Genomic DNA, 27,357 nt, shown 5'->3' on the forward strand with positions numbered 1-27,357 from the left:
CTGGGACTACAAGCACCCACCACCATGCCCAGCTAGTTTTTGCATTTTTAGTAGAGATGGGGTTTCACCATGTTTGCCAGGATGGTCTCGATCTCTTGACCTCATGATCTGCCCGCCTTGGTCTCCCAAAGTGTTCAGATCACAGGCGTGAGCCACTGCACCCAGCCTGCTCAATTCTTCTTTTGTTCTGCAGTAAAAATCTTATTCATCAGTAAAAATCCTATTCATCTTCTTGGGTCCATCTCAAATGCTACCCACTCCATGAAAATCGTTGACAGCTCCATTAAGTTGTCTGTGTCTTGCGGAGAAGGAGGAAGTTTGTATACTTTATGTACCAGAATACTCCATCATGGCATTACCATTTTTTAATTAAGAAAACTATGTATGTTTGTGTCTCCACTTGACATAAGCTGTACAAGGTCTATAATCAAATTTTACACTTTCTGATTTCTCAATGTTGGAGAAAAGTGCCTTGGGTATAGCAAGCACTCAATAAACATTTGTCAAATTAAATTAAATAAATGATATTTAATTAAATGGGAAATTAGAGGAAGTACAGAACTTTCAAATGACTATATTTAATTATTTTTCAAGTGTGCAGGTTATTAAAATTATCTAGTGCAGATAAAGCAGGTGATTTATTTATATTTTATATTAAAGCAGGTACCCATATAATTTCTCAATCTTGCTTCAGTATGCAGTGTTATTTTTTGAGAAGTATTCAGATATTGTTTCTCAATCATAACCAAGTTTATATCTCTCTATGAAGAAATGGTATCTAATTTTGTCTTCATATCAGAGTTAGTTCTAAAGCTTATCACATACCCCATACCATTTGAAATAGTATTTCCAGACTTTGAATCTTGGACACTTTCATTTTTTTTAAAGTTTCACAGGTAACACAAATCTATAACCATGATTAAGAACTACAGCTCAGATTATTTCTCCATATAAATAAGATGTAAGATCAACTATGGAAGATGCACTAAGCTCACATTTCAATAAACAAGTTATTTACATTTTAGAGTATGCCACACTACTTGTTTCTAAAAGATCCTAATATTTCCTAAAAGGATAAAATAAAGCACTTTATTTTTATACCTTTCAGTTTTAAAAAAATTCTTTTTTCTAAATACTCTGACTTCAATGTATCCATAGTTAAGTAAAGAATAGATTTGAAAAGATTATGTACCTTATTTATGTAAGCTTATGCTTGACCTAATTTACTGGTATTTTATTTATAGTTTTGGAGAAATTATCTTTTGATTGATGTTATGATTATTTTGTCCTTTTCTCTTGGAATATCTTAGAGGAAATTCTGGCCACATTATGAATAATGACATTTCTTCCATATTGCTATTATGGGAAGGAGATACAAGGAGATGTTAACTTGTGCTTCTTGTTCAACATTTTTATTATGGGTCTTTAAAAAATGATGAGGTATTCTGAAATTCAGCACTACCCACAAGCTAGTTATAATCAGCTCTATTTCTCATGAATTTTATTCATTCGTTTATTTAATTTTATTCATTCTTTTATTTGATGAATATGTATTGAATAATAATGATATACCAAGCACTGTATTTAAAGCTAACAAAATAGACATGATCTCTTCCCTTATTGAACTTAGAAAATAGCAGGAATTCATATGGAGAGTTTTACACACACACACAAAGACATACAAGTTATAATTAAGATATAAGAGAAAAGTAAATGGTATGGTGCCTTAATATACAGGGTAATTTTGAGTTATACTAGAGGTCAAGAGTGGAAGGGCAAGTCAGATTAGAACTCACAGTAGAAGAATAGGCAGCTGAGACCTAGAGTTTGAGGAGAAATTAACAAGGTGAAGAAAGGGCAAGGGAATATTCTAGGCAAAGAGAACAGCATATGCAAGCACCCTAAAGCAGGAAAGGGCTTGGAAAATTTTGCAGAACTGAAAGACCATTATGACTGGTGCTAATGCCTCGATCTGCTTCTCAACTGCATCCAATATAAATGTATGAATATGGTCCATTACGAAAAATCCTAGCAGACATATATTACATGCCTACTGTGTCCCAGACATAGTTTAAAACACTCTCCATGGATTTATTCATTTACTTGTAATAATAAACTTTTGAAGTAGATACCATTACTTATTTATAGTATTATATCTTTCTTTTTTTTTTAAGTTAGAAAGCTGATGTTTGTATAATCTAAGTAATTTATTCATGGCCATACAACTAGAAGGTGGAGTAGCTGTATGGTTTTGACCAGTCTGTTTGTCCAACCTGAGCAGCTGATACTATAAAATGAAAATTCTAGTGGTCAAATATGGAAAAGGCTAACACTTATAGTTTATGATCAAAACAGCATCTTGATTGATAATTGTTTACCTAAAGCAGTGTTTCTCATCCAGAAGTCCCACATATGCTAGAACCTTGTGATGCCCTTAGAGATGTGCCCCCGAACATCTAAGCATTTTCTCTACAGAGAACATATTTAGGCTTGCATGAATATGTTGAGTTTCTAGTCTCTGTGCTCCCCTTATTTAGTGCTTAGTTTTCTTTTAACCACTTTATAATCTCAGATTCTCCTGGGCGATCAAGACAATATAGGAACTTACCTCATTTTTTCTCTTAAGAATTGCAATGTTTACACATGTTTTTACTCCACTTTAATAACATGACCTAGACCCAGTACATTGTATGGGTATAGCACATAATTGTATTATGCAGTAAATTTACATAAAAAGCATTAAACATTTATTTTATGTATTTAATTATTTTTTACTTTTGAATTAAAATTTATGATATAAATTTGGAGATTTATGAATCGTCATCTACAGTCTATGCCTAAAGCTCAGCTCTATTTATGCCCTAATTTTAATATTGTTTGTGATTCTCCATATTGCCTCTCTCGTCTTTGAATTCCAAGTTCAGTTGCTGTTAAAATTCTCTGTTTTTTTGTGTTTATCATTATTAATGGAACTAAAACTATTATCTTTCAAATTATACTTTCATTTATGATGATTTTATTTGTTGTATAGAGGTTGTTAAAATGTGAATTCCTAATTGCCAAAAATAATAACAAAAAATACAATTTTTTGGGCAGGTCGTAAGAGATTTTAAAGTATAACATGTGCCAAACCTTCAGTTTGTAACCTGGTCTTCTTGTTACTGCTGCTGTTAGCTAGGGGAAGTATCAGGGGACTAAGTATTATTTTATTTATTTGTTTGTTTGTTTATTTCTATGGGTTTGGGGGGAACAGGTGATGTTTGTTTACATGAGCAAGTTCTGTGTTATTTTTTTTTAGATGGAGTCTCGCTCTGTCGCCCAAGCTGGAGTGCGGTGGCATGATCTCGGCTCACTGCAACCTCCACCTCCTGGGTTCAAGTGATTCTCCTGACTCAGCCTCCCGAGTAGCTGGGATCATGCCTGGCTAATTTTTTGTATTTTTGTAGAGATGGTGTTTCACCATGTTGGTCAGGCTGGTCTTGAACTCCTGACCTCTGGTGATCTGCCCACCTCGGCCTCCCGAAGTGCTGGGATTACAGGCATGAGCCACTGTGCCCAGCCATGAGTTAATTCTTTAGTGGTGATTTGTGAGATTTTGGTGCAGTCATCACCCAAGCAGTATATACCATACTCAATTTTGCAGTCTTTTATCCCTCACACCCTTCCCACACTTTCCCCCAAGTTCCCACATTCCATTGTATCATTCTTAGGTCTTTGCATCCTCATCGCTTAGCTCCCACTTATGAATGACAATGTACAATGTTTGGTTTTCTATTCCTGAGTTACTTAACTTAGAATAATGGTCTCCAATTATTCAAGTTAATGTAGGAAATGCCTACTTTTTCCTCTAAATTCTTGGTTTTCAATAGACATTTTTCACTCCTGTCTGAATATGTTGAGTGTTTCTCACTGCGCTGTTCCTATATAATAATTAATTTTTGTCCATTAGAAGATTAGTAGCATTTAAATACTACTGCACATGTTCCTCCTTTTGTTGACTAGTAACACTTTAGCATACAAATCACTATGCTTTTGGTTACTTTTTCAGAAAAGCATTTTCTCTCAAGGAGATTCCTTCTCCCCAGTGGCTCAGTGAATTTAACAAATGTGCTTGCTTCTGAAAACTTAGTCTTATTTTTTATTTTCACAGCACTTTGTGGAGGGTATTACAGTATCCAGTTTACTTGCTTAAGCTTGTAAAGCTTTTGTGTCACAGCCCACAGATATGGAAGGCTTACTGGGAAGCAAATTTCCAATGACAATCGAAAAGTACACAGTACAAAAGAGAGAAGTGACCGAATTATCCCCTAAGTGGTTCTGTGGCTTCTTCTATAATATCAACAAAAGCATCTTTTTTCTAAGGCTTCAAACCTGCCACTGCAATAAGTTTTCCCTCTGATTCTTGTCTTTCCATTGTCATAGAAGGACTGTCAAGCACGTAGTTCGTAGAGAGTTGCGTAGCATTTGGGCTTAGAAACCCAGAAACTGCAGCCTCACAAAGAGGAAAAATATTTTCCTTCTCAGCTGTCTTAATCACATGTTAAAATGCGAGATGAGAGTGACTCATTCAAACTAAAGTCTTCTCCAACCCCATTCCTACAATCAGCTTGTTCAGACAACTACACTTTTTCTCGCCATATTTTTTCTTCTATTTCAGGGATTGTGCTGGTACTACATTTCTCTCTTTCATTCTTGCTCTGCTAACTCAATGTGTTTTATTTCAAATGTATTTTATTTCTCATATTCTCAGAGACTTCCACAAAGCTAGTCAAATATAAAACTATTGATGGTGGTAGAGAAAGAAGAAAGTCATGAGTTTTGATGTAAAATTAGGTATAATTTTGAAAATCCTAGGGTCTTAATTTCTAAAACCTTGTAAGTGATCAGAACCTCGTTTTTTACTTCATATACACATATTTTTTCCTTTGTCCTTTATTAAATCTGATTTAAATTAACTACCATGATGAAGAATTACAAGCAGTTTCATTTTGCCTTTATATTATTTTTTATTCCAAACATTATTGTCAATATTATAAAATTGACAATTTTATAATTGTCAATACTAAAATGGTTGAAGACTATTTTATTATGACCAGTATATTAAGTTTTGTATAAAAGAATGAATAGAAAAATCTGAATTTTGAATTCAGCTCAGCCACTAGCAAACTACATGGAAATGAAATATTTTTGCCTTCACATTCTCATTTTTTAGAAAGATGTTATCACAATAGAACCATATACACTTATATAATCTGAAATTCAGCTAAAACCTTGAAATGAGATTCAGATGTAAATTTGCAATTACTTACTGGACATATAGCCACTTGGACGTATAGTATCATGCTCCACATGCATCAATCCTCTTTCTTTGATTCAGGACTCACAGTGCTGATTCTGCCTATATTTTCAATAGCTGTTTATGATTCCAGTACCTTTCTATTCATCCCAGCCAGAGGTGTGTTTTCTTAGATTCCTCAGTCCCTTTCAAACCCATATTCACAATTCAAGTACCTAAAGGAGAACGAGTAGAATATTCTAAGAAAGTTCAACAGAGAAGTAATCAAGAGCATTTTGAACAAATGAGATATGATTTGTTCATGGGTACTACTGGATGGGTGATTATTTTTAGAGTCTGCTTTGAGAGGCACTGTACTTATAGGAAAGAGGAAAGAGATGGCAACATTGAAAATTAAATATGAGGCTTCTTGGGGATGCATTAGATAGGGCAAAAACTATTGAGGAATGTGGACGAAAACTTAAAGGTTAAAAGCCTAGAAGCAGGGATGATAGCACTGCCACAGAGTGTGATGGGGATGGTGGGAAAGGGGATGATGAATGATACTCATGTATGGATGGAGATGTTGGCGATGACTTTTGAGCAGTCAAATCTTGATTATTTATGTAAGGGTCTAATAAATTAGATTCAGAGATGAAATGCTGTTTGGAGATTAGCTAATAGGTACAGTCTGCTTTCCCATTAAGCCTTTTACTGGAACCACAATAAAATGGTACATTTGATTGATTCAAACTTCAGTTTTTTTTCCTTACTATATTTCCCTTGTGAATTAAACTACCCACAGTTTTAATGACCAAAATAGAAATATCAGCAGATAGATAGTAACAACCAACTGAAGGAATTTAATAGCGTATCAATTTTTTAAATGACTTATTTTCTTAATACAAGCATGAATGATAATCACGATGCCGAATCCTCCCTTAAGACATATTACTCTGACATCAGTAAATTCCTTTGTTGAAACATTGGTGAATAGCACAACTAGCAAAACTCACCTTTTTTTTTTCTTGAAAGTTGAGTTCAACTATATTACACAGTCATTATTTCCGTAAGATTCACTATAATTTCCAGTAATTAAATAATACTTTTCAGGGAGAAAGAAGTTATTCTCATCTTCCCAAATCCCAGTAGGTTTTCTATAGTTACAGAATAAAATCAGAAAGTTTTCTTAGAATTATAACTATGGCCAACAAGACTTAGATTTTTGTACATTTTGAAATTCTCTAAAGTTATGTTTCTGAAATGAGGTAAATACAGTTTGTAGAAACTAAGTATATGAATATACTTGCATGTTTTATGAAAGATTTATGTGTGTGTATGTATGAAAATCACTCCTGACAAAGATTGCAGAAGAAAGTAGAAAAGAAGAAAGTAAAAGAATTTTTCTAGATTGCCTCAGAATGTACTTGAATTTTGTTTAAAAAAGTAAATAATAAGCATGGTTTATTAAAAAATCTTACTAGGATAAACTATTGCTCTACAAGCTTGGTGTACTATTTGTTTTTGCTTTAAAATATAGCCCCACATTGGATTAAAAAGAAACAAAAAACAAGATAAATCTTTCTGCTATCTTCAGAAGAACCATTTCACATGTAATGACACCCATAGACTCAAAATAAAAAGATGGAGAAAAATCTGTCACACAGGTGGAAAACAAAAAAAGGACAGGGATTGCTATTTTTGTATTAGATAAAAATATAAAATAGACTTTAAAGCAACAATAGTACAAAATTACAAAGAATGGCATTATATAATGATAAAGGGTTAAATTCAACAAGAAGATTTACTACTCTAAATACATATTTATTCAAGATTGGAACTCCCACATTCATAAAACCCTACTTCTAGACCCAAGAAAAGTGTTTAACAGCAACACAATAATAGTGAATGACTTCAACACACCACTGACAGAATTAGACAGACCATTGAGGCAGAAAACAAAGAAATTCTGGACTTAAATTTGGCACTTGACCAATTGGACCTAATAGACAGCTACAGAATCTTCCATCCAAAAACCGCAGAATATACATTCTTCTCATCTACACACAGAACATACTCTAAGATTGACCACGAACTTCATCATAAAGCAAGTCTCAATAAGTTTTAAAAAACTGAAATCACACCAAGCATCTTCTCAAAGCACAGTAGAATAGAAATAGAAAGCAACACCAAGAGCAACTCTCAAAACCACACAAATACATAGAAACTAAACAACCTGCTCTTCAGTGATTTTTGTGCAAACAATGAAATTAAGGGAGAAATTTAAAGAAATCTTTGAAACAGGAAAATAGACAGTGTACCAAAACCTCTGGAATGTGTGAAAAGCAGTGATAAGAAGAAAGTTTATGGTGCTAAATGCCTACATCAAGAAGATAGAAATATCTCAAATTAACAACCTAATCTCAACCTAAAGGAACTAGAAAAACAAGAACAAACTAAATCCAGAGCTAGCATAAAAAGAAATAACTATAATCAGAGCAAAACTAAATGAATTGAGACCCAGAAAACAAACAAAGAATCGATGAAATGAAAAGTTAGGTCTTTGAAAGGATAACAACATTGATATACTGCTAGCTAGATTAACAAAGAATGAAAAGAGAGAAGATCCAACTAAGCACAACTGAACACAGCAAATGTGACATTACAACTGATTCCATAGAAATACAAAAGATCCTGAGACTACTATAAACATCACGATGGACATGATCTAGAAAATCTAGAGAAACTGAGTAAATTTCTAGAAACACACAACCTTCCAAGATTAAACCAGGACAAAACAGAAATCCTGAACAGACTAAAAATGAGCAAAGGAATTGAATCATTATTGCTAATCAACCCAAAAAGCTGTGGACCAGATGGACTCACAACTGAATTCTATTATATGCACAAAGAAGAGTTGGTACAGGTCCTACTGAGACTATTCCAAAAACTCGAGGTAGAAGGACTCTTCCCTAACTCATTCTATAAAGCAGCAGCATCCTGATATCAAAATCTGGCAAAGATACAACAAAGAAGAAAACTATAGGCCAATATTCTTGATGAACATGGACACAAAACTTCTCAACAAAATATGACCAAACCAAATCCAGCAGCACATCAAAACATTAGTTTACCACGATCAAGTAGGCTTTATTCCTGGGATACAAGGATAGTTCAACATATGCAAATAAATAAATGTGATTCACCACATAAACATAATTAAGAGAAAACCATATGGTCATCTGAATAGATGCAGAAATGCATTCAGTGAAATACAACATCATTTCATAATAAATATATTCAACAAACCAGGCATTGAAGGAATAACCATCAATGCTAAACCCACAGCCAACATCATACTGAATGGGGAAAGGTTGGAAGCATGGCCCTTAAGAACTGGAACAAGGTCGGGCACGGTGGCTCACGCCTGTAATCCCATCACTTTGGGAGGCCGAGGCGGGAGGATCACAAGGTCAGGAGATCGAGACCATCCTGGCGATCATGGTGAAACTCCATCTCTACTAAAAATACAAAATATTAGCTGGGCCTGGTGGTGGGCGCCTGTAGTCCCAGCTACTCGGGAGGCTGAGGCAGGAGAATGGCGTGAACCCCGGGGGCGGCGGAGCTTGCAGTGAGCGGAGATAGCGCCACTGCACTCTAGCCTGGGTGACAGAGTGAGACTCTGTCTCAAAAAAAAAAAAAAGAACTGGAACAAGACAAGGATATTCACTCTCACCTGTTCTATTCAACATTGTACTTGAAGTTCTAGTCAGAGCATTCAGGCAACAGAAAGAAATAAAGGCATCCAAATAGGAAAAGAGGAAGTAAAATTATTTCTCTTCACTGAATTTATGATTCTATACCTAAAAAGCCCTAAAGATTCCTCCAAGGACTCATAGACCTGATAAATGACTTCAGCAAAATCTCAGAATACAAAATTAACATACAAAAATCAGTTGCATTTTTATACATCAATAACATTCAGACTGAAACCCAAATCAGGAATGCAATCCCATTTACAATAGCCTTAAAAATTATAAAGAACCTAGGAATACACCTAACTGAAAAATGTGAAATGTCTTCATGAGGAGCACTAAAGACAAAACAACAACAACAACAACAACAAAAATCACACTGAAAAATGACACAAACAAATGGAAAAGCATTCCATGCTCATTCCATGCTCCTGAGTTGGACGAATCAATATCATTATATTGTGCATACCGCCCAAAGCAATCTATAGATTCAACACTAATCCTGTAAAATTACCAATGTAATTTTTCATAGAATTTGAAAAAGAAACTATTCTAAAATTCATATTGAAATGAAAAAGAGGCTGAATATCTAAGGCAACCCTATGCAAAAAGAGAAAAGCCAGAGGCATCACACTACCTGACTTCAAATAATACTACAAGGCTACAGTAACCACAACAGCATGGGAATGGTATAAAAATAGACACATAAACCAGTGGAAGAGAATAGAAAACTCAGAAATAAGGCTACACTCCTATAACCAACTGATCGTTGAGAAAATTGACAAAAACAAATAATGGGGAAAGGATACCTTATTCAATGAATGGTTCTGGGAAACTGGCTAACCATATGCACAAGAATGAAACTGGACTGCTACTCTATACAAAAATTAACTGAAGATATATCAAGGAAATTAAATTTAAGGCCACAAACTGTAAAAATCCTGGGAGAAAACCTAGGAAACACTTTTCTAGACACTGACGAAAAATTTATGACTAAGTCCTCAAAAGCAACTGCAGCAAAACCAAAAATTGACAAGTGTGACCTACTTAAAGAGGTTCTGCATGAAAAAGTTATTTGTAAAGTATGCATCCAACAAAGGATTAATATCCAGAATCTAAAAGGAACTTAACAAGAAAAGGAAATATCCCCATTAAAAAGTGGGCAAAGAACATGAAATGGCACTTCTCTAAGAAGACATACAAGAGGCCAACAAGCATATGAACAAACGCTCAGGGTCACTAATCATCAAAGAAATTCAAACCAAAACCACAGCAAGATGCCATCTCACACCAGTCAGTCAGAATGGCTATTATATTAAACACACACACACACACACACACACACACACAACACACACACACACACAGATGCTGGTGAGGTAGGGGAAAAAAGGGAATGCTTACATTGTTGGTGGGAATGCAAATTAGTTTAGCCCCTGTAGAAAGTAGTTTGGAGATTTCGCAAAGAACTAAAAATAGAATTGCCATTTGACTCAGCAATTTAACACAGAAACAGAAAACCAACTACTGTATGTTCTCACTTTTAAGTGGGAGCTAAACATTGGTACACATGGAAACAAGATGGGAACAATAGATACTGGACATTCCAAAGAGGGAGGGAGAAAAAGAGAAAGAAAGAAAGGCTTGAAAACCTCCTATTGGATACCACATTCTTGGTTGACAGGGTCATGAGAAGCCCAAACCTCGGCATCACTCAGTATATCCATGTAACAAACCTGCACATGTAACCCCTGAATCTAAAATAAAAAATAATTTAAAAATAAAACACATGGCCTAGATTATGATAGTTATTCCTTTTCTATATAGAAAGTTCAGTTGAAAGTGATTTTTTAATAGTATCTTGACGTATAAAAATAGGATTTGTTTTCCAGACAAGAAAACATATATGAACCCATTTGGAGATACTTATCACCAGTAGTTTTTGATTTTCACAAACCAGTCATCTCCTGTATTGCCTTTTCTTGAAAACATTGAGTTGTACTGATGGTAGCTTCGAGGCTTCTTCACTTGTTCTTCCTGGTATTCTCACTTCTAATTTTGATAACCTGTGGTGCACCATGGCTTCTGACATGAACACTAATTAGGGATGGCAGAATTCAGACTTGAAGAGCCACAATGAGTAGGAGGAAATTGGAAGATGGACTCAGACAATGACAGGAAGGTTCTTAGCTTTACAGAAGTAAAAGTACATTTATTGGAATGACAGATATTGAAAAAGAAATAAAATAATACGATCCTGTCAGTGGAATATCAATCAACTGTTATTTTATGGTTATCTATTACTTATTGTTCTTGTTGGTCATTTCTTGTGACTGTGAATTGGAGCTTAGTTTTTGGCATGTCCAATTCAATTTCTGCATATTTTTCCTGTAGCATTTGGGGTAGTATGAGTTATTGATATGCAATGAAAATACTAGTAGTTAAGCTTATTGCCAACTAATATTCTTAAATATATGACCCTTTCCCATTTTTGACATCAGAGTTTTGCTATGTATATTTATAAAACTTAAAAAATTTATCTGAGAACAAAATAACTGAAGACTATTTAGAATGCCTAAGATATAGTTTAGATCAGTGGTGGTATTTAATAAAATAATTGAAATCACAAGCTTGGTATCATCTGTAGGCTCTGGAAATATAAGAAGTTATCAATTTTTATAAATGTTAATGATACTAGATTCTCATTAAATCTCATCAGATTAAAAATACAGTTTTTATGAATGCAAATAAATGCATTATAAAGGAATCATTTACAAATAATGTAATAATCTTTACTTCTGCATTTCTTTTTATATACTTTCTGAAACTTTTCTAAATGATCAGCTAAATTAGCACTTAAATATATTTTGTTTTCTAATATTGATAAATTTGAAACTCTTAAAAATTGTTTTACAATTATAAGGCTTACAATTTTAGTCAAACTCATTAACAAAGAATTGGCTACCTAAGAAAAAAAAACCAAAACTCCTTTATTTATCACCATAATAATAAATGATTTATGAAATGTTCTTAAATAATAAAAAAGAAACATTTTCTGAAGCAATTTAGGATAAATGTGTAAGAACAACCAATCATTTCCAACCAATAATCACAAATTATTAAAAGTTAGGCCATAAGAATATTAGCTCTTCATTCTACTTGAAAGCATTTGAGCATGGCTCAGCTCCTCACTTGGCAGGTAGCCTGGCACTCCTATGCCAGCTGTCAAGTTGAAGACATGGCTGGACAGATATTTTAGAAGAGCTATATATGATGTTCCTGAGTCAGATCTGAAGAAAAGCAGAAACTGAAGAAACAAAACATAAAGTTTCCCTTCATTAAGAACCTGTTTTTCTATAATATACTTTCCATTTTTTTTTAAATCTTGAAGCCGCTCTTTCAACACAGGTGCCCCTTATTATAAATTCTGGTTTTGGCTTTAGAGTTCAAATAATTAAAATTATCTGCAAATCCGTAATCAAAGAACTGTCTAGATGTCCATAATGAAAGCTATCCTCATTACGACTGTGAAATATTTGCTTCCTCTCAACTTTCTGATGAAATTCTCATGAAGATTCAGAAGAAACAACACAAATACAATTTTAAAAGTAATATTTTAAAATAAAGTTAAAGGGAAACTATCACAATTTCAATAGAATACACAAATAGACTTTATTGGGATAGATTTCTGTGATTGAATATTTTTAATGCTATAAACATAGAAAAAAATATCTTATTTTTGAATTTTTTTTTATCAAATCAATTTATGGAAATGCTCCTATATTTAAGAGATTTACAATTAATTGCTCATTAGTTATCACCAAATGCAATTTGGTGATAACTACTCTTCATGCCTGTTTTTTGCTGTTGTTGTTGTTGTTTGTTTTTTTTTGTTTTGTTTTGAGATGGAGTCTCGACCTGTCGCCCAGGCTGGAGTGCAGTGGCATGATCTCAGCTCACTGCAAACTTCGCATCCCAGGTTCAAGCAATTCTCTGCCTCATCCTCTCGAGCAGCTGGGATTACAGGTGCCTACCACCATGCCCAGCTAATTTTTTTTCGTATTTGTAGTATGGACAGGGTTTCACCCTCTTGGCCAGGCTGGTCTTGAACTCCTGACCTCGTGATCCACCCACCTCAGCCTCCCAAAGTGGCCTGTTCTTGTTTTAATAGCATTTTCTTTTATTATTCTTGACAAAGTTAATAGATTTATGCTCAAGAAAACCTTTTATTTATACTTTTCCAATAAATTATTTTTCAAGAATGGGCACTAAATACAATTGAATACCTTGATCATCTATAGAGATTGTCATTAACATTCTAATTGTACTTATTATGATTAATGTATTAATTAATTTTTAAATAGTAAAAATATTTATATTCCAGCAGTAAGCTATTATTGATAATGGTTAAAAAATATTCTCAAAAACTGCTATCTTTTGTTTGCTCCATTATATTTAGATATATTCACTAGTGACTACTCAATAGTCACAGTATTTAACTACTTTGCTAGTTTCTTTTATCAGGGTTATGCTAACTTCATTTAAACAAAGATGAACTGGTTTCAGAGCATTTACTATGGTCTAAAGCAGTCTTTGGATTATGAGGTTGTTTTATTGTTTTATATTAGGTGAAAAATAAAAATCCCAAGGTGTTTTTTTCCTCTGGAAGAAATGCTTCAGTAGCTTTCATAATTTCTTTTATACTTATTGACCTTTTCGTTTTATTGTATCTTTTTGAATCAATTTTGTATTGTGCACTGATGTATAGCAAGGTATTCAAATTTATTAACGTAGATTTTCACATAATGTCACCATATAAATTTTATAATCTCTATTTACTGAATCTCTTTCTCACATAAAATTCTTTGAGGCTTAAAGTTTCTTTCTCTTTTTTCTTAATTTGGTTGATGAAGAAATTTCTTTTATTATTATTGCTTTTACTAAAAGACATCTTTACTGTTTAGCCATTTTCTTCTTCTTTCCTCCTTTGTACTTCACTATGGTTTTTTTTGGCATTTTCTTGTTATTTTTCTTTCTGCTATTTGGGTTTTTTTTTTTTTTTTGGAGTGTCTATTTCCCAGCCTCTTACAATTTAAGTACTCCATTTATTTATTTTGATTTTAATCACTTAATAAGTTCATATGAGGCTGAACTTTTCTCTGACATGTTCTTTGGAGATATTTATAAATTAAAAGTAGTATAGCTAGTGATTACCAGAGTGCTTTTAAATCAAGCAGAACACTTATCTCTTAAATCAAACCAGACTTTGGATTTCAGATAACAGTTATTTAATAATTCATTTAAATAATACACTTTAAGAAATTACTTTTAATATCTACACATTTCTTTTTATTTAGGGAAATTTAGACAATTTTGTTTATTAAAGTTAGTGTTCATGGTCTTTTAAAATATCACCTTCCAGGGTGGGCATGGTGGTTGGGATGGCTTGATACCTGAAGTTCAAGAGCAGCCTGGGCAACATAGGAAGACCCTATTACTACAAATAATAAATTAAAAAAAAAATACCCAGGCATTGTGACATGCACCTGTGGTCCCAGCTACTGAAGAGGCTGAAGTGGGAATATTACCTGAGCATGGGAGGTCAAGGCTAGTGAGCTGTGATCTTGCCACTGCACTCCAGCCTGGGTGAGATAGTGAGACCCTGTCTCTAAATAAATAAAAACATACATACATACATACATACATACATACATACATAAAGTCAACTTCCACGTTTTTTGGCCCTTAACTTGACTAGTACCAGTAAGTATTTTTAAATGAAGTGTATATGTTTACTAATTTTCATTCCATGCATATATTGCCTGGTGAAGTGACTGAAACATTAAATTTTTAAAATTTTCACATTTCCTCTTGAAAGCAATTTTGGTATTTTTTTCATTGGTTTAACTTTGGTTTTATTATGGCTAGCCAGTTTTATTTTAACTTGTTTAAAGTTTACAACACTATTCTCCACTTTATGTTTGTAATTTGTTTCTATATGTTTATTTTTGTCAGACTAGGTTTAAGTAAGGGTGTTTTAAAATCTATTTGACAGTTTTCTATGAAAATGTCATTACTTCATCCTCCAAATCTCTTACCAATCTGAAAAAACTACTCAATATAAAAAGAGGTACAGATTACCTATGAGTTCCTTTTTTTTTATTATTTGAGACAAAATCTCGCTCTGTCGCCCAGGCGGGATTGTAGTGGCACATTCTTGGCTCACTGCAACCTCTGCCTCCAGGGTTTAAGTGATTCTTCTGCCTCAGCCTCCTGAGTAGCTGGGACTACAGACGCACGCCACCATGCCTGGCTAATTTTTGTATTTTTAGTAGAGACAGGGTTTCACCATATTGGCCAGGCTGGTCTTGAACTCCTGACCCTTTGATCCACCCTCCGCGGCCTCCCAAAGTGCCAGGATTACGGGGCATGAGCCACTGCACCTAGCCTGTTGCATTCTATTTCTATTCAACAGCACTGGTCCAGAATCTTGTTGGGCATATTCAATCCAGAAACTCGGTTCCTTCTATCTTGAGATTTTTTTTTTTAACATTAGTTAACATGGTAATTTCCTTTCCATCATTTCTCATTGTCTGTATCATTGAGTATCCGGTCATCTGACGGTTAGACTTCCAAGTACCATGTAAACAAGAGATAGTTCTGTTTCTTTTAGACATTGATGTCCAGGTCTCACATTCAGACATTCAGGTTGATGAAACCCAGGCAGTATTGTCTGAAATCTCCCTACATGATTCTACTGATCCTCACTTTCAGTTGTGTGATGAGTAAGTTCTGGAGATCTAAGCTACGACATTATAGTATTGCTAATGATGGTATATTGCAAATTTGAAACCTGTTGAGAGATTAGATCTTAACTATTCTAGCCACACACACTAAGAGGTTAACTGTGAGGTGATGGATATATTAGTTAACTTTGTGTTAATCATCTCATAATGTATACATATACTAAACATTGTTTCATATGCCCTAAATATATGCAATTGTATTTCTGAATTACACCTCAATAAAGCTGGAAAATAAAAGAAACAGGGAAAACAGTCTGGGGAAATAATTTTAGGCTGATGCACATTTTTATTTAGTCTTCTAGATTTCAACATATTACTTAATCTCTGCGAATCTAGAGTCACTTCAACTCAATTACTTCTTCAGTTTTCTGCCAGGGTCAGGACAAAAAGAATGGGTAGTTCTCCAGAAATGGGTTGAAGTTTCTGCCTAATTTACTACTTGGTACAGATTATGGACCTCTGAACGAGGACTTTTGTTGGGAGAAGAATGAAATATTTCTTACACTGTCTCTATTCAGTCAAGTATTATTGGTTTTCTGTGGCCTTATATTTAGTGTCAGTTCTTCCAAAATGATAGGTAAAGTTCTTTATGGGGTTCAGGACATGCTACCCCCAAATGTATCTCCTTGGTATTAAGAAAGTCTAGGAAGTTCACTTTATTTTGCCCTTCTCCCCCAAAGCAGGTCATAAGACCCTCATCTGAGAGGTACCCTCCCTATACTTGGAAGAAAAGAACATCCTTATCTTTGAAATCACAGGGACACAGAGAAGAATATGAACAAACAGTCCCTGCTAAGTTTCCCTCAGTTTATTACTGTTAGATTCTACCCTTTTGTTCTCAAATCATATTTCCCCATAACTGTCCATTCTTCATCAAACTTAAGCGTAAAAGTACACAAGTTTACTTCATTTTGAGAGTCTTCATTTTGGAAGGTTTCCATGTCATGTAAAACTTGTATTAAGTAAATTTGTATGTTTTGCTCTTGTTATTCTGTATTTTGTTATAGAGGCCTCAGCCATTAATCTAGTGATGGGTGAAAAAAGAAATCAACCCACCAAGATTCCTTTATCAATTGCCTATAACTCTGTATATTTTCAATGTGTAACAAAAAAGTCATGGATTCCAGCCACATGTATAAACCAAGTTGACCATCGTGCTCTGCCAGTGGAAACACACTGTGACAGTACGACTGTGGTATTACCTGTGTATCAATAAGACCACAGACAGAATTTTGTATCTGCAATTTTTCCATTTCAAGAGTACATTTATTTTAAACATAATTCATTACCAACAGCCAACCCTCTTTTTTTTTCACTCTATTAATACAACTTTTTCTTTACTTTTTTTTTTTTTTTTTTTTTTTTTTGAGATGGAGTCTTGCTCTTGTCGCCCAGGCTGGAGTGCAATGGTGCGATCTCGGCTCACTGCAACCTCTGCCTCCTGGGCTCAAGCAATTCTCGTGCCTCAGCCTCCCGAGTAGCTGGGATTACAGGTGCCCACCATCACACCTGGCTAATTTCTTGTATTTTTAGTAGAGATGAGGTTTCACCATTTTGGCCAGGCTGGTCTCAGACTCTTGACCTCAGGTGATCCACCCACCTTGGCCTCCTGAAGTACTGGGATTATAGGTGTGAGCCACTGTGTCCACCAATACAGCTTACTTCTTAAAACTAGTCCAGAATATGCTTTATTTTTTTCTAATTGAATGAGGCTCTTTTTGATGCCAGGTTCATGCTCCTGCACCAGTTTTGTTTGTTTGTTTGTTTGTTTTTACAAGAATGCCTACAACTTACCAGTTACCTTCCAACATGATTTTTTATACATATCTGAACTCTGTGCCTACAGACTTTTAGCAAGACTCCATGCTACTCTGACTTTCAAGTTCTGAGTTTGTATCTTTGCTCATAACCTTACAACTACTTTGGTTGGGTGCTAGTAGAGGCAATGCCAGTGCTTACTTTTCACCAATCCTTGAGCTCTATTTAGTTTAGGAATATGAGTCTATTAGGTGAAGAAGGAATGTAAGATATTTCAGATAGTGGAGAAAAGTATATTGGAAGGCACATATGTGTGAAAGAGTTTAGGATATATGAATAACTCTTAAGTAGTCTACTACTGATGCAGCACAGAAAATGTAAGGGACTGGCGATGGATGAGTGTGAGCAGATAGGCAACAACAAAGTAGAAAACCTTTGTAAGTTTCCGGAAGGAATTTCGTTTTTACAATACTAAAGAAATTTTGAAGGATTTTAAGTATATGAACAGTATGATCAAGTTAGGGGTTTTAAAGATCCCTTTTAGTATTGAAGATGGAATTGTTGTTCACTGGACAAGATTTGGTGAGAACAGCCAAAAATATTTCAAGAATACAAGCTGATAAGATCTGAATTATGGAAATTTCTGAAGGGATAGGGGAAAGAAATCAGATTCGAAAGATATATAGGGGAAAAATGAAGAATACGTAGTTTGAAAACTGGGCTTTATGAAGTCAGAATTTAGGAAGACATCTTTCTGATAAATATGGCTGGAAATGGGATTGAGGTATAAAAGCAGAATTGAATTAATACAGAATGAATTTAATTTTGAACATACTGCATTTTATTTTCTTGTAATATATTGATCTAGTTGGCAGTTAGATATGTAATTCCAGAACTCAAGAGAATGTTCTGGCTTGGAGATAACTTTTGGAGTTAAGATGATGGTTGGCCTCGTGAATAATGGTGTGGTAGTTCACTTAGGGAGCACGCACATGTTTCAGTACATTTACACTATTGCACATTTCTTTCTTCTCCTGACACTATTTCAGTGATTCTGTCCTAAAACTTACTGTATTCTGTTTGGTTTGACAAGCAATTATAAACTATGGGCTTCCAAGGAAGGTAAAAAGCATCTGGGAGCAAAAGAATATAATGTCCTTTGAGTCAGACTCACAAGTTCTTTAAGCATATTGGGAAATGATGGTTTTAAGATGACATCCATGAAACATTCAAAATGAGTAAATCCTGAATGTGTCAGATACCTGCAACCTAACTTCATTTCCTGATAATATCAGATTCTCAGGTCCTGATCTCTGTGTTTTCAACTACAACTTGAGTACTTGACATTGATTTCTAATTACTTCTCTTCATTTAAGATTTATTGGATACTCTTAATGACAGCCTATATCCTGACTCCAATTAACCCCACCACTGTGACTCAAAAAGAAAGTTACAGACTTCTTCCTCTCATAGAAAACACACATATTTTGTCTTGCTGGCATTACTGGAATCAGTGCTTTAACATAAAATCCACAATAACAGATAAGTCCTTGGTTTATCCATTTATCAGTCAATTATTTTATTAGGTATACTTCTTATTAGGTGTTTGTACATCATGACATTAATTAGGTGCCTAATCTGGAATGAATATTCTTAACTTGAATCCTATACATTTTATATTCTGAGCTCTCTTAGCTTTAGTTCTACATAGTAATCGAGTAAAAAAAATGCATGAATTTATTTTAACTACTTTGAGTAAACTCATATTGGAAAAGCAAACAAAACATTTTTTCACTTCTTCATCTGAGAATTAATAAAAGAAAAATGATTTTGCCATATAGTTGTTTGAAAAACATTTCATGTTATATGAAGAATATTTTATGCAACATTCAAATATAATTAGAGCCAAAGGCACTAAAATATTTATTTTCATGTATGTCACAGCTTTATGTCTTTAAAAACTCAAAATTTGTGTTTGCTGTTTTTAACTTTTAAATTTACGTTGTTGGCAAATATGATACTCCCTGACCTTGAAGAGAAACAAAACGGTACCTTCAAAATGCAGCACACACTTTCTGTGCCCTGGAGCAATAGCATTCCGTGTTTACTCTTTGTTTACATCAGAATTTCAGTGTGCTCCACAGTACTGATAGGCATGTCATATAGGCACACCCTAGAACTGTCCTGTACTTAAATAGATTTTAGAAGATACTGGGTTAAACAACGTTTGTTAGGTTTTGTTATCACGGAATCTTTTTTTTTTTTTTTTTTTTTTTTTTTTTTTTTTTTTTTTTTTTGAGACGGAGTCTCGCTGTGTCTCCCAGGCTGGAGTGCAGTGGCGCGAACTCGGCTCACTGCAAGCTCCGCCTCCCGGGTTCACGCCATTCTCCCGCCTCAGCCTCCGAGTAGCTGGGACTACAGGCGCCCGCCACCACGCCCGGCTAATTTTTTGTATTTTTAGTAGAGACGGGGTTTCACCGTGTTAGCCAGGATGGTCTTGATCTCCTGACCTCGTGATCCGCCCATCTCGGCCTCCCAAAGTGCTGGGATTACAGGCTTGAGCCACCGCGCCCGGCCAATCACGGAATCTTTAACAAATTAATGTGCATTTCGAGTATCTCAAGGGGATATAGGTATGTAGAATTTCCAAATATTTTTAATTGCAGAATGATTTTTTTTTTTTAATACAGTTTATCTCTCTGTTGCCCAGGCTACAGTGCAATGGAGCGATCTTGGCCACTGCAACCTCTGCCCCCCAGGTTCAAGCTACTCTCTTGCCTCAGCCTCCCGAGTAGCTGGGATTACAGTCAACCCATCACTATGCCTGGCTAAGTTTTGTATTTTTAGTAGAGACATGGTTTTACCATGTTGACCAGGCTGGTCTCAGTGATCCTGACCTCGAGTGATCCACCCGCCTCGGTCTCTCAAAGTGCTGGGATTACAGTCGTGAGCAACCGCCCCCAGCCTACAGAAAGACTTTTTGAAACTAAACCTTGGGGCATAATTTCTCAGAAGAATACACTGTGGAAAACAATAAGTTCGACTTTAACAACTTTGAAGCTCTTACTAATATTTCTAATGGAATTCACTTACACGTGCAAATCTATGCACTACATAGCCTACCAATGATTAGCAGAAGAGCAGACCATTTCTGCAATTAGCTGCCTGATAGGTACCTGAATTTAATATATAACTGAAAGGAAGCTTTCAGTAAGGTCTGCGAGTTGAATGGAAAAATGGAAGTAAAAATCTGGTTTTGAATTGTGAGCCTGCCACTTAGTAGTTGGTTTACTTTAGGTGAGTTGCCATAACTGGAGTGGGGATAATAATGAATAACTTGAAGTTTGTTTCTATTAGAGATAAAAATTCATAAGTTATATGACATCATTCCTGGCACAAAATTGTCAGTAAGTGATCATTTTTATTGAGCACAGGGTAATCTAAAAATTAAAACATAAGAAATGGTGTTCTTTACTAGTTTCCCCCTGGAATTTCTAATATGTTTGTTAACATCTTCTCCTATGGGCCACCATTCCTCTTCTTCAGGCCATGTATTGGTGAACTTCTCTATATTCTCTCTCAATTCATTTCTCTTGCTTGGAAACTCATTTATCTCCATTTATTTCATTCTACTCATACGTTTTTCTGATGTTTTTTCCTCTGGGATGATTTATCTGACTGACTTGGGACATTTGTACTTTTCCTTCTCTCACATCTAATGAACCTTTTGTCTATAAAATGTATATTTATGCATTTAAATACAAACTTTTAGTATTTGTTTATATTTTTCTGTAGAAGTTCTCTGTCCTCAACTAGATTCTCTGTCCTCAACTAGATAGGTGCTTGAGAGAAGTAACACTGTCTTAAAGTAGAGTATTTCTTTTAAATGATAGGTACTCAAAAAACATTTTTTTGTTTACAAAAGGCAACAACTGAAGGTTAAACTCACTATTTATTATGGGAAAAGAACTTTCAGTAGATAGATGTGGCTAACTACTACTGATCATTGATGAATAATGCTCATTGCACAAGATCTTTTTCGTGTCTGTTTTACATGCATATTCAGTGACATTGAAGGGGTTTGCCAGTGTCTGATCAACTTTTGAGTGGGATATGGGTAGAAAGCCAGTTAGTATTCAGTTCTTTATTCTAATTCATTTCTCTATCAGTATGTTTCCATTTGTTTTGGAGAAACAAATAGAAGTAGAGGATGGCGAACACTGGAATCTCTTTTCTAACACCAGAGGGCCTCCAAACCAAATGTTCAGTGAATTAAAAGAAATAGAATCCCAGTCATTGAAAACTCCACCTTCTAATCTTTGGATGCAAAAGTCTTCATTTTTTGACTGGCTCCATCTTTCTTTCATATATTCAAATTTATTCAATCTTTAAGTAGTGAAAAATACATAATGAGAATATTGAAGAAAAAATTCCAACCTCATTTATTATACCAAATTTGGTTTTAGGTAGATGCTTTAAGACAATTTTAGGAAATGGAATGCCATTCTAAGCAGGATATGAATTCAAAGAGTGGTAATCAGCAATAATTATATCTAGATAGTTTGTCAGAGTTTGTAGGAGTAAAGTGTTTTTCCTAACTTAGGCCTTCATGTCCTTGTATCCCCCTATCTTTCTTGCTCCACACTTTTCTTCACTTAAGTCCTACAGAGTTATTTATACTTTCCATCATCCACATGAATCATTTTCGCTCTTCAAAGTATTTCCATCTACGCCACTTCTTTAACTCAATAGTTATCTGTCTTTACTGCATATTTGACCAGCTAAATAATTTCTATCCCATGTGCAAAATGAAAATGAGGGATCTCTTATTGAACAAGTACTAAGAATTTCAAAAGGACACCAGCAGAGCAGAAAACCCAAAAGCAGACCCCTTTGAAATGTTGGGCCCTGTACCACGGCACAGGTCACATTCCTGAGAAGCCGGCCCAACTGCACGTTATAATCATGTAGGAAGTTGTTTTTTGTTTTGTTTCATTTTTAAATAATGATGCTAAGGTAGTTCCCAGATGCATTAGATCAGAATTTCTGGGGGTAAGGCCCAGACCTCAGTTTTGTAATTTTAATTGCATTTTAATTGTAAAAAAATTATTTTAATTTTAATGTATAGTCAAGGCTGGACACCAAATACAAAGGTACCAAACACAAAGTCCTTATGACTTGGCATATACTTACCTATTTACTTTTCTGTCTCTCTCATGAGACAATTAGGTTTCTTAAGAGTAGATATCATGTCTTATTAGCCTTTTCATCTTTATGACATAGAACAACACCTGGAATATTTTAGATATCTATTAAATAGATTTTAATGAATGAATGATTAAATAGATACTAGTATGACCTTGTTTTTAATTTTACAGGGTGTAATCAAGAAAAAAAGAAAGTAAAGGCAGACTTATTGGATGATACTTTGAAAGTGCAAAGAGAGAGCATACTCTTAGAAAAAATGTAATAAAATATTTGAGAAATTAGATCTAATTTTCTTTTTTCAATTGAAGGTTATTAAGAGATGCAATAGTCCCCTCATTTCTGTGCTTAAGGGGAAAATTATTTTATTTACACTATTACTCATTTAACTTTCAGAGTTGAGGAAAAGCAAGAATAAGGAAAAGAGATGGGAGAATGTTGACAGAATTTAGGAAAAATAATATTTCTCAACATATGTGTGATACAGTTGAATAATAGGAGAGTAAATTTGTGCTAGAAGATTCCTTCTCAAAGAACTACACAGCTTGTAAATGGTACTAGAACTGGAAAAAATGAGCTATTATTAGCACTGGTTTTGTCTGATCAAATTAATGGAATAAATGTAATTGCCCATAAGCACTAATAAAGAACAATCTTAAGCATTTGCTAGTTTTAAATAATTTGGTCCAGATTTTAACATAGCATATATTTTCCATTATATGATTGTGCTAGTTGTTTACAGGTAATGTAAGAGTATTGCATATATAAATAACTCATAATTATATTGTGTTTATAGTATATCATAGCAATTTGAGGACACATGACATGTCTCATTTTTTTTCTGTTTGGTACAGCGTTTGGCAAACTAAGTTCAGAGGGCTAGATACATGTTTTTTGGATTTTATTTTTTATTGAAGTAAAACTTACATGATGCAAAATTCATCATTTTTACCAAGGTATATAATTTAGTTGTTTTTAGTACATTCACAATATTGTGCATATATTACTGCTATCTAGTTCCAGATCATTTTCATAACCCCTAAAGAAAACTCTGTATCCATTAATCATTTATTCTGCACTCATTTTTTTTGTTGTTGTTGTTTTTGTTGTTGTTTTGAGACAGGATCTCATTCTCTGTCACCTAAGCTGGAGAGTAGTAGTACTATCATAGCTGACTGCAACCTCAAACTCCTGGCTCAAGCAGTCCTCCCACTTCAGCCTCCCATGTAGCTAGGATGGCAAGCACACACCACCAGGCCTGGCTAATATTTTTACTTTGTACAGATGGGGTCTCAGTATGTTGCCCAAGTGGGTCCTGACCTCAAACAATTCTCCCTGCACAGCTTCCCAAAGCACTGAGATTACAGGTATTAGCTACTGTGCCCCCAACCTTGCATTTGTTTTTACTCCTGAGACACTGGCAATAGCCTATCTGCTTTCTGTTTCTATGGTTTGTGTATTCTGGATATTTCAGGGGGACTAGAATCATGTACTGTGTGGCTTTTTGTGTCTGCCTGTTTTCACTTAGCATAATATTTTCAAGATTCATCCGTGCTATAACACGCCTCAATACTTCAATATTTTTATGATTAAATGATATTCCATTTTATGCATATTCATCATTTAGTTTATCTATGAAACCACGGATTGGCATTTGGTTTGTCTCCAAAATTTGGCTATTGTGAGAAGTTCTGCTATGCACATTGGTTCACAGTTTTTGTTTAAACACCAATTTTTAATCTTTTGGGGGTATATACCTAAGAATAGCATTGCTGAGTTCTATGGTAATTCCATGTTTAACTTTTTGAGGAGGTGCCATTTTTTTTTTTTTTAATAGCAGCTGCACAATTTTACCTTCTCAGTAGCAAATGTATGAAGGTTCCATTTTCTCTATATCCTCACCAACTTGTTATTTTCATTTTTAAAATTATAAAACATCCTGGTAGATGTGAAGTGGTATCTTATTGTGGTTTAGATTTGCATTTCCCTAATGACTAACGATGTTCAGCATCTTCCTGTGTGCTTGTTGACATCTGTATGTCTTCTTCGGAGAAATACCTGTTCAAGCTCTGTGCCCATTTTTAAACAGCATTGTTTGTTTTCTTGTTAAGTTGTAATAGTTCTTTATATATTCTGAAGAGTAGAATATTATCAGTTATATGATTCACAATATTTTCTCCCATTCTTTAGGTTGTCTTTTCATTTGCTTGACAATGTCCTTTCATACACAAAAGTTTTCACTTATGATAATGTCCAATTTATATGTTTTTTGTTGATTATATTTTTGGTGTCATATCAAAAAAACCCATTGCGAAATCCAAAATCATGAAGACTTACCTATATATTTTATTGTGAGAGTTTTACAGTTTTATCTTTTACATTTAGGTCATTGATAACTTTGTATTAATTTTTTTGTATATGATGTGAGGTATCAACTTCATTCATTTACATGTAGATTTTTAGTTGTCCCAACACCCTTTGTTCAAGAGATGATTTTCATTTTTTTGTTGAGAAGTTTTACATCTATATTCTTAAGGGTCATTGGTATGTAGTTTTCTTTTCTTGTGAAATATTTTCCAGTTTGTTTTCAGTGTAGTGTTGACCTGAAAGAATGGACTAGGAGGTATTCCCTCATGTTTTATTATTTGGAAGAGTTTAAGAAGGATTGGTGCTAAATTTTTTTAAATGATGATGGAATTCATCAGTGAAGTTATTTGGTTCTGGGATTTTCTTTGGAGGTTCTGGATTACTGATTCAATCTCTTTATTTTCTCTAGATATATTCAAATTTTTATTTCTATTTGAGGAAGTTTTGATAGCAGTATCTTTGTAGGAATTTGTCCATTTCATCAGGGTGGTCTAATTTTTGATGTACAATTATTTCTATGATTCTCTTGTAAACTTTTTATACCTGTAAAGTTGGTCCTCTTTTTTTCATCTGATTTTTTTCCTATTACTTTTTCTTGATTGGTCTAGCTAAATGTTTGTTAATTTTGTTCATCTTTTCAAATAATCAAATTTTTATTCCATTGCTTCTCTCTATTTTTTTTTTCTGTTCTCTATTTTATTTATCTCCAAGGTAATCTTTCTTCTTTTCTTCCTACCTGCAGGTTTAGTTTGATCTTATTCTTCTAGGTTTCTATGGTGTAAATTTGTGTTATTTATTTGAGATTTTTCTTCCTTTTTAATGTAGATATATACAGCTATAAATTCACTTTGAGGGACTGCTTTTATTGCATCCATTGAGTTTTAATATGTTCTGCTTTTGTTTTCATTCATCACAGAGAATTTCCCTTCTAATTTCCTCTGCAGCTCTGGTTTCTCCCAAGGCCAGTTTCTATTAATTTCTTTTTTCCTATCAATGAGCTGTACTTTCTTGTTTGTTTGCATTTTTCACTTTGTTTTGGTTAAAAAAGTGGACATTTTAAACAATACAATATTGCAACTTTATAAACAAGATATTCCACCCACCCAGGTTTTTTTTTTTTTTTTTTTTTTTTTTTTTTTTTTTTTTTTTACTTGTTATTATAGTTCTTTATTGTTTAGTGGCCTTGCTAAGCTAATTTTGTAAAGTCTGTATTTTTTGTTCTGGGTGGTCACTGAAATGTGTGATTGTTAGGTTAGCAGTACCTTAGTAACTTGACAGAGATTTCTTTAAACTCCTGGAATGAAGCAACAAGAAACAAAACCAAACTCCCCATCTTTGTAGTTTGGTTGTATATTGGGGCACTCCTTTACTGTTTAGCCAGGCAGTTTAAAATTCTGACCTATTCTTCCTTCCTGCTTGCATGCAGCCTGAATCTAGCCAGAGGTAAGGGCTTAGGGTCTTCTCAGGTCCTTTCTGAACATACATCCCACCCTGGTTATGTGCATGGACTTCTAGATTCCCTTGACTATATAGGAGCTTGTCCCAGCTCTTAGTGCCCCCAAGTATATCCTTCCTAGTCTTACAGTCTCAGGCTTTCAAGTGAATCTATTTCTTGCCCCTACTTTTCCCTCTTACCCACCAGGTGGCAGATAATGTATTTGCCTTTAAATGCTGACAAAAAACACCACATGTGAAGCAGCTTCAGCCTTAGGGAAACTCCTATGCAGATGAACCAATGGCAAGTCCTTGAGGCCATCCCTCTGGGAGACACCACACAGGTTGAAACACATAACTACAATTTGGTAAGAATAAGGTCCATATGGTTTCCTATGGTGTGTATTACCTACATCAGGAATGCGGGCTACTATCTTCAAGACTGTTGTGGAACTGAGGAGTATCAAGTAGTATCAACAGGGTAAATTAATATGCCACAGAGCTCTCCTATCAAGATTCTGTAGTTTTTGTCTTCACTAAGCATTTCCTTGTTATTGTAAGTTTTTATTAGATTCTAGAGTTATTTAAAAATTGATTCTGATGGCTTGCCAGTTTATTAACTGCTTCTATGGCTACTTTCACACTATAATGACAGAATTGAATAGTTGTGACTATATAGTTTATAAAGCCAAAAATATTTACTATTTAGTCTTTAAAGAAAAAAAAATTGAACCTCTAGTCTACATATGTATATTCA

The 27,357-nt window shown here is 34.4% G+C and overlaps 1 protein-coding gene across 8 annotated transcripts in view; it reads left to right on the forward strand.

Annotated features, from left to right (window-relative positions):
- The window catches only part of GRIK2 (glutamate ionotropic receptor kainate type subunit 2), a 704,801-nt gene that overhangs the window by 440,423 nt on the left and 237,021 nt on the right, over window positions 1-27,357 (forward strand). Inside the window, exon 10 of one of the 8 annotated variants that reach the window (XR_007724834.1) lies at window positions 26,809-26,968. The exons of 6 other annotated variants lie outside the window; for them this stretch is intronic. Coding sequence is in view for 1 of the 2 variants with exons in the window: in XM_050786675.1 (XP_050642632.1) it covers window positions 23,654-23,668 (15 nt within the window). In the remaining variant the exon portion in view is untranslated. Of the gene's footprint in view, window positions 1-23,653; window positions 25,728-26,808; window positions 26,969-27,357 lie in introns of those variants that run through there. One more of the 8 variants, XM_050786675.1, reaches the window with a different exon arrangement.

Source organism: Macaca thibetana, chromosome 4 (assembly GCF_024542745.1).
Source record: "Macaca thibetana thibetana isolate TM-01 chromosome 4, ASM2454274v1, whole genome shotgun sequence".
Classification (NCBI taxonomy): domain Eukaryota; kingdom Metazoa; phylum Chordata; class Mammalia; order Primates; family Cercopithecidae; genus Macaca; species Macaca thibetana.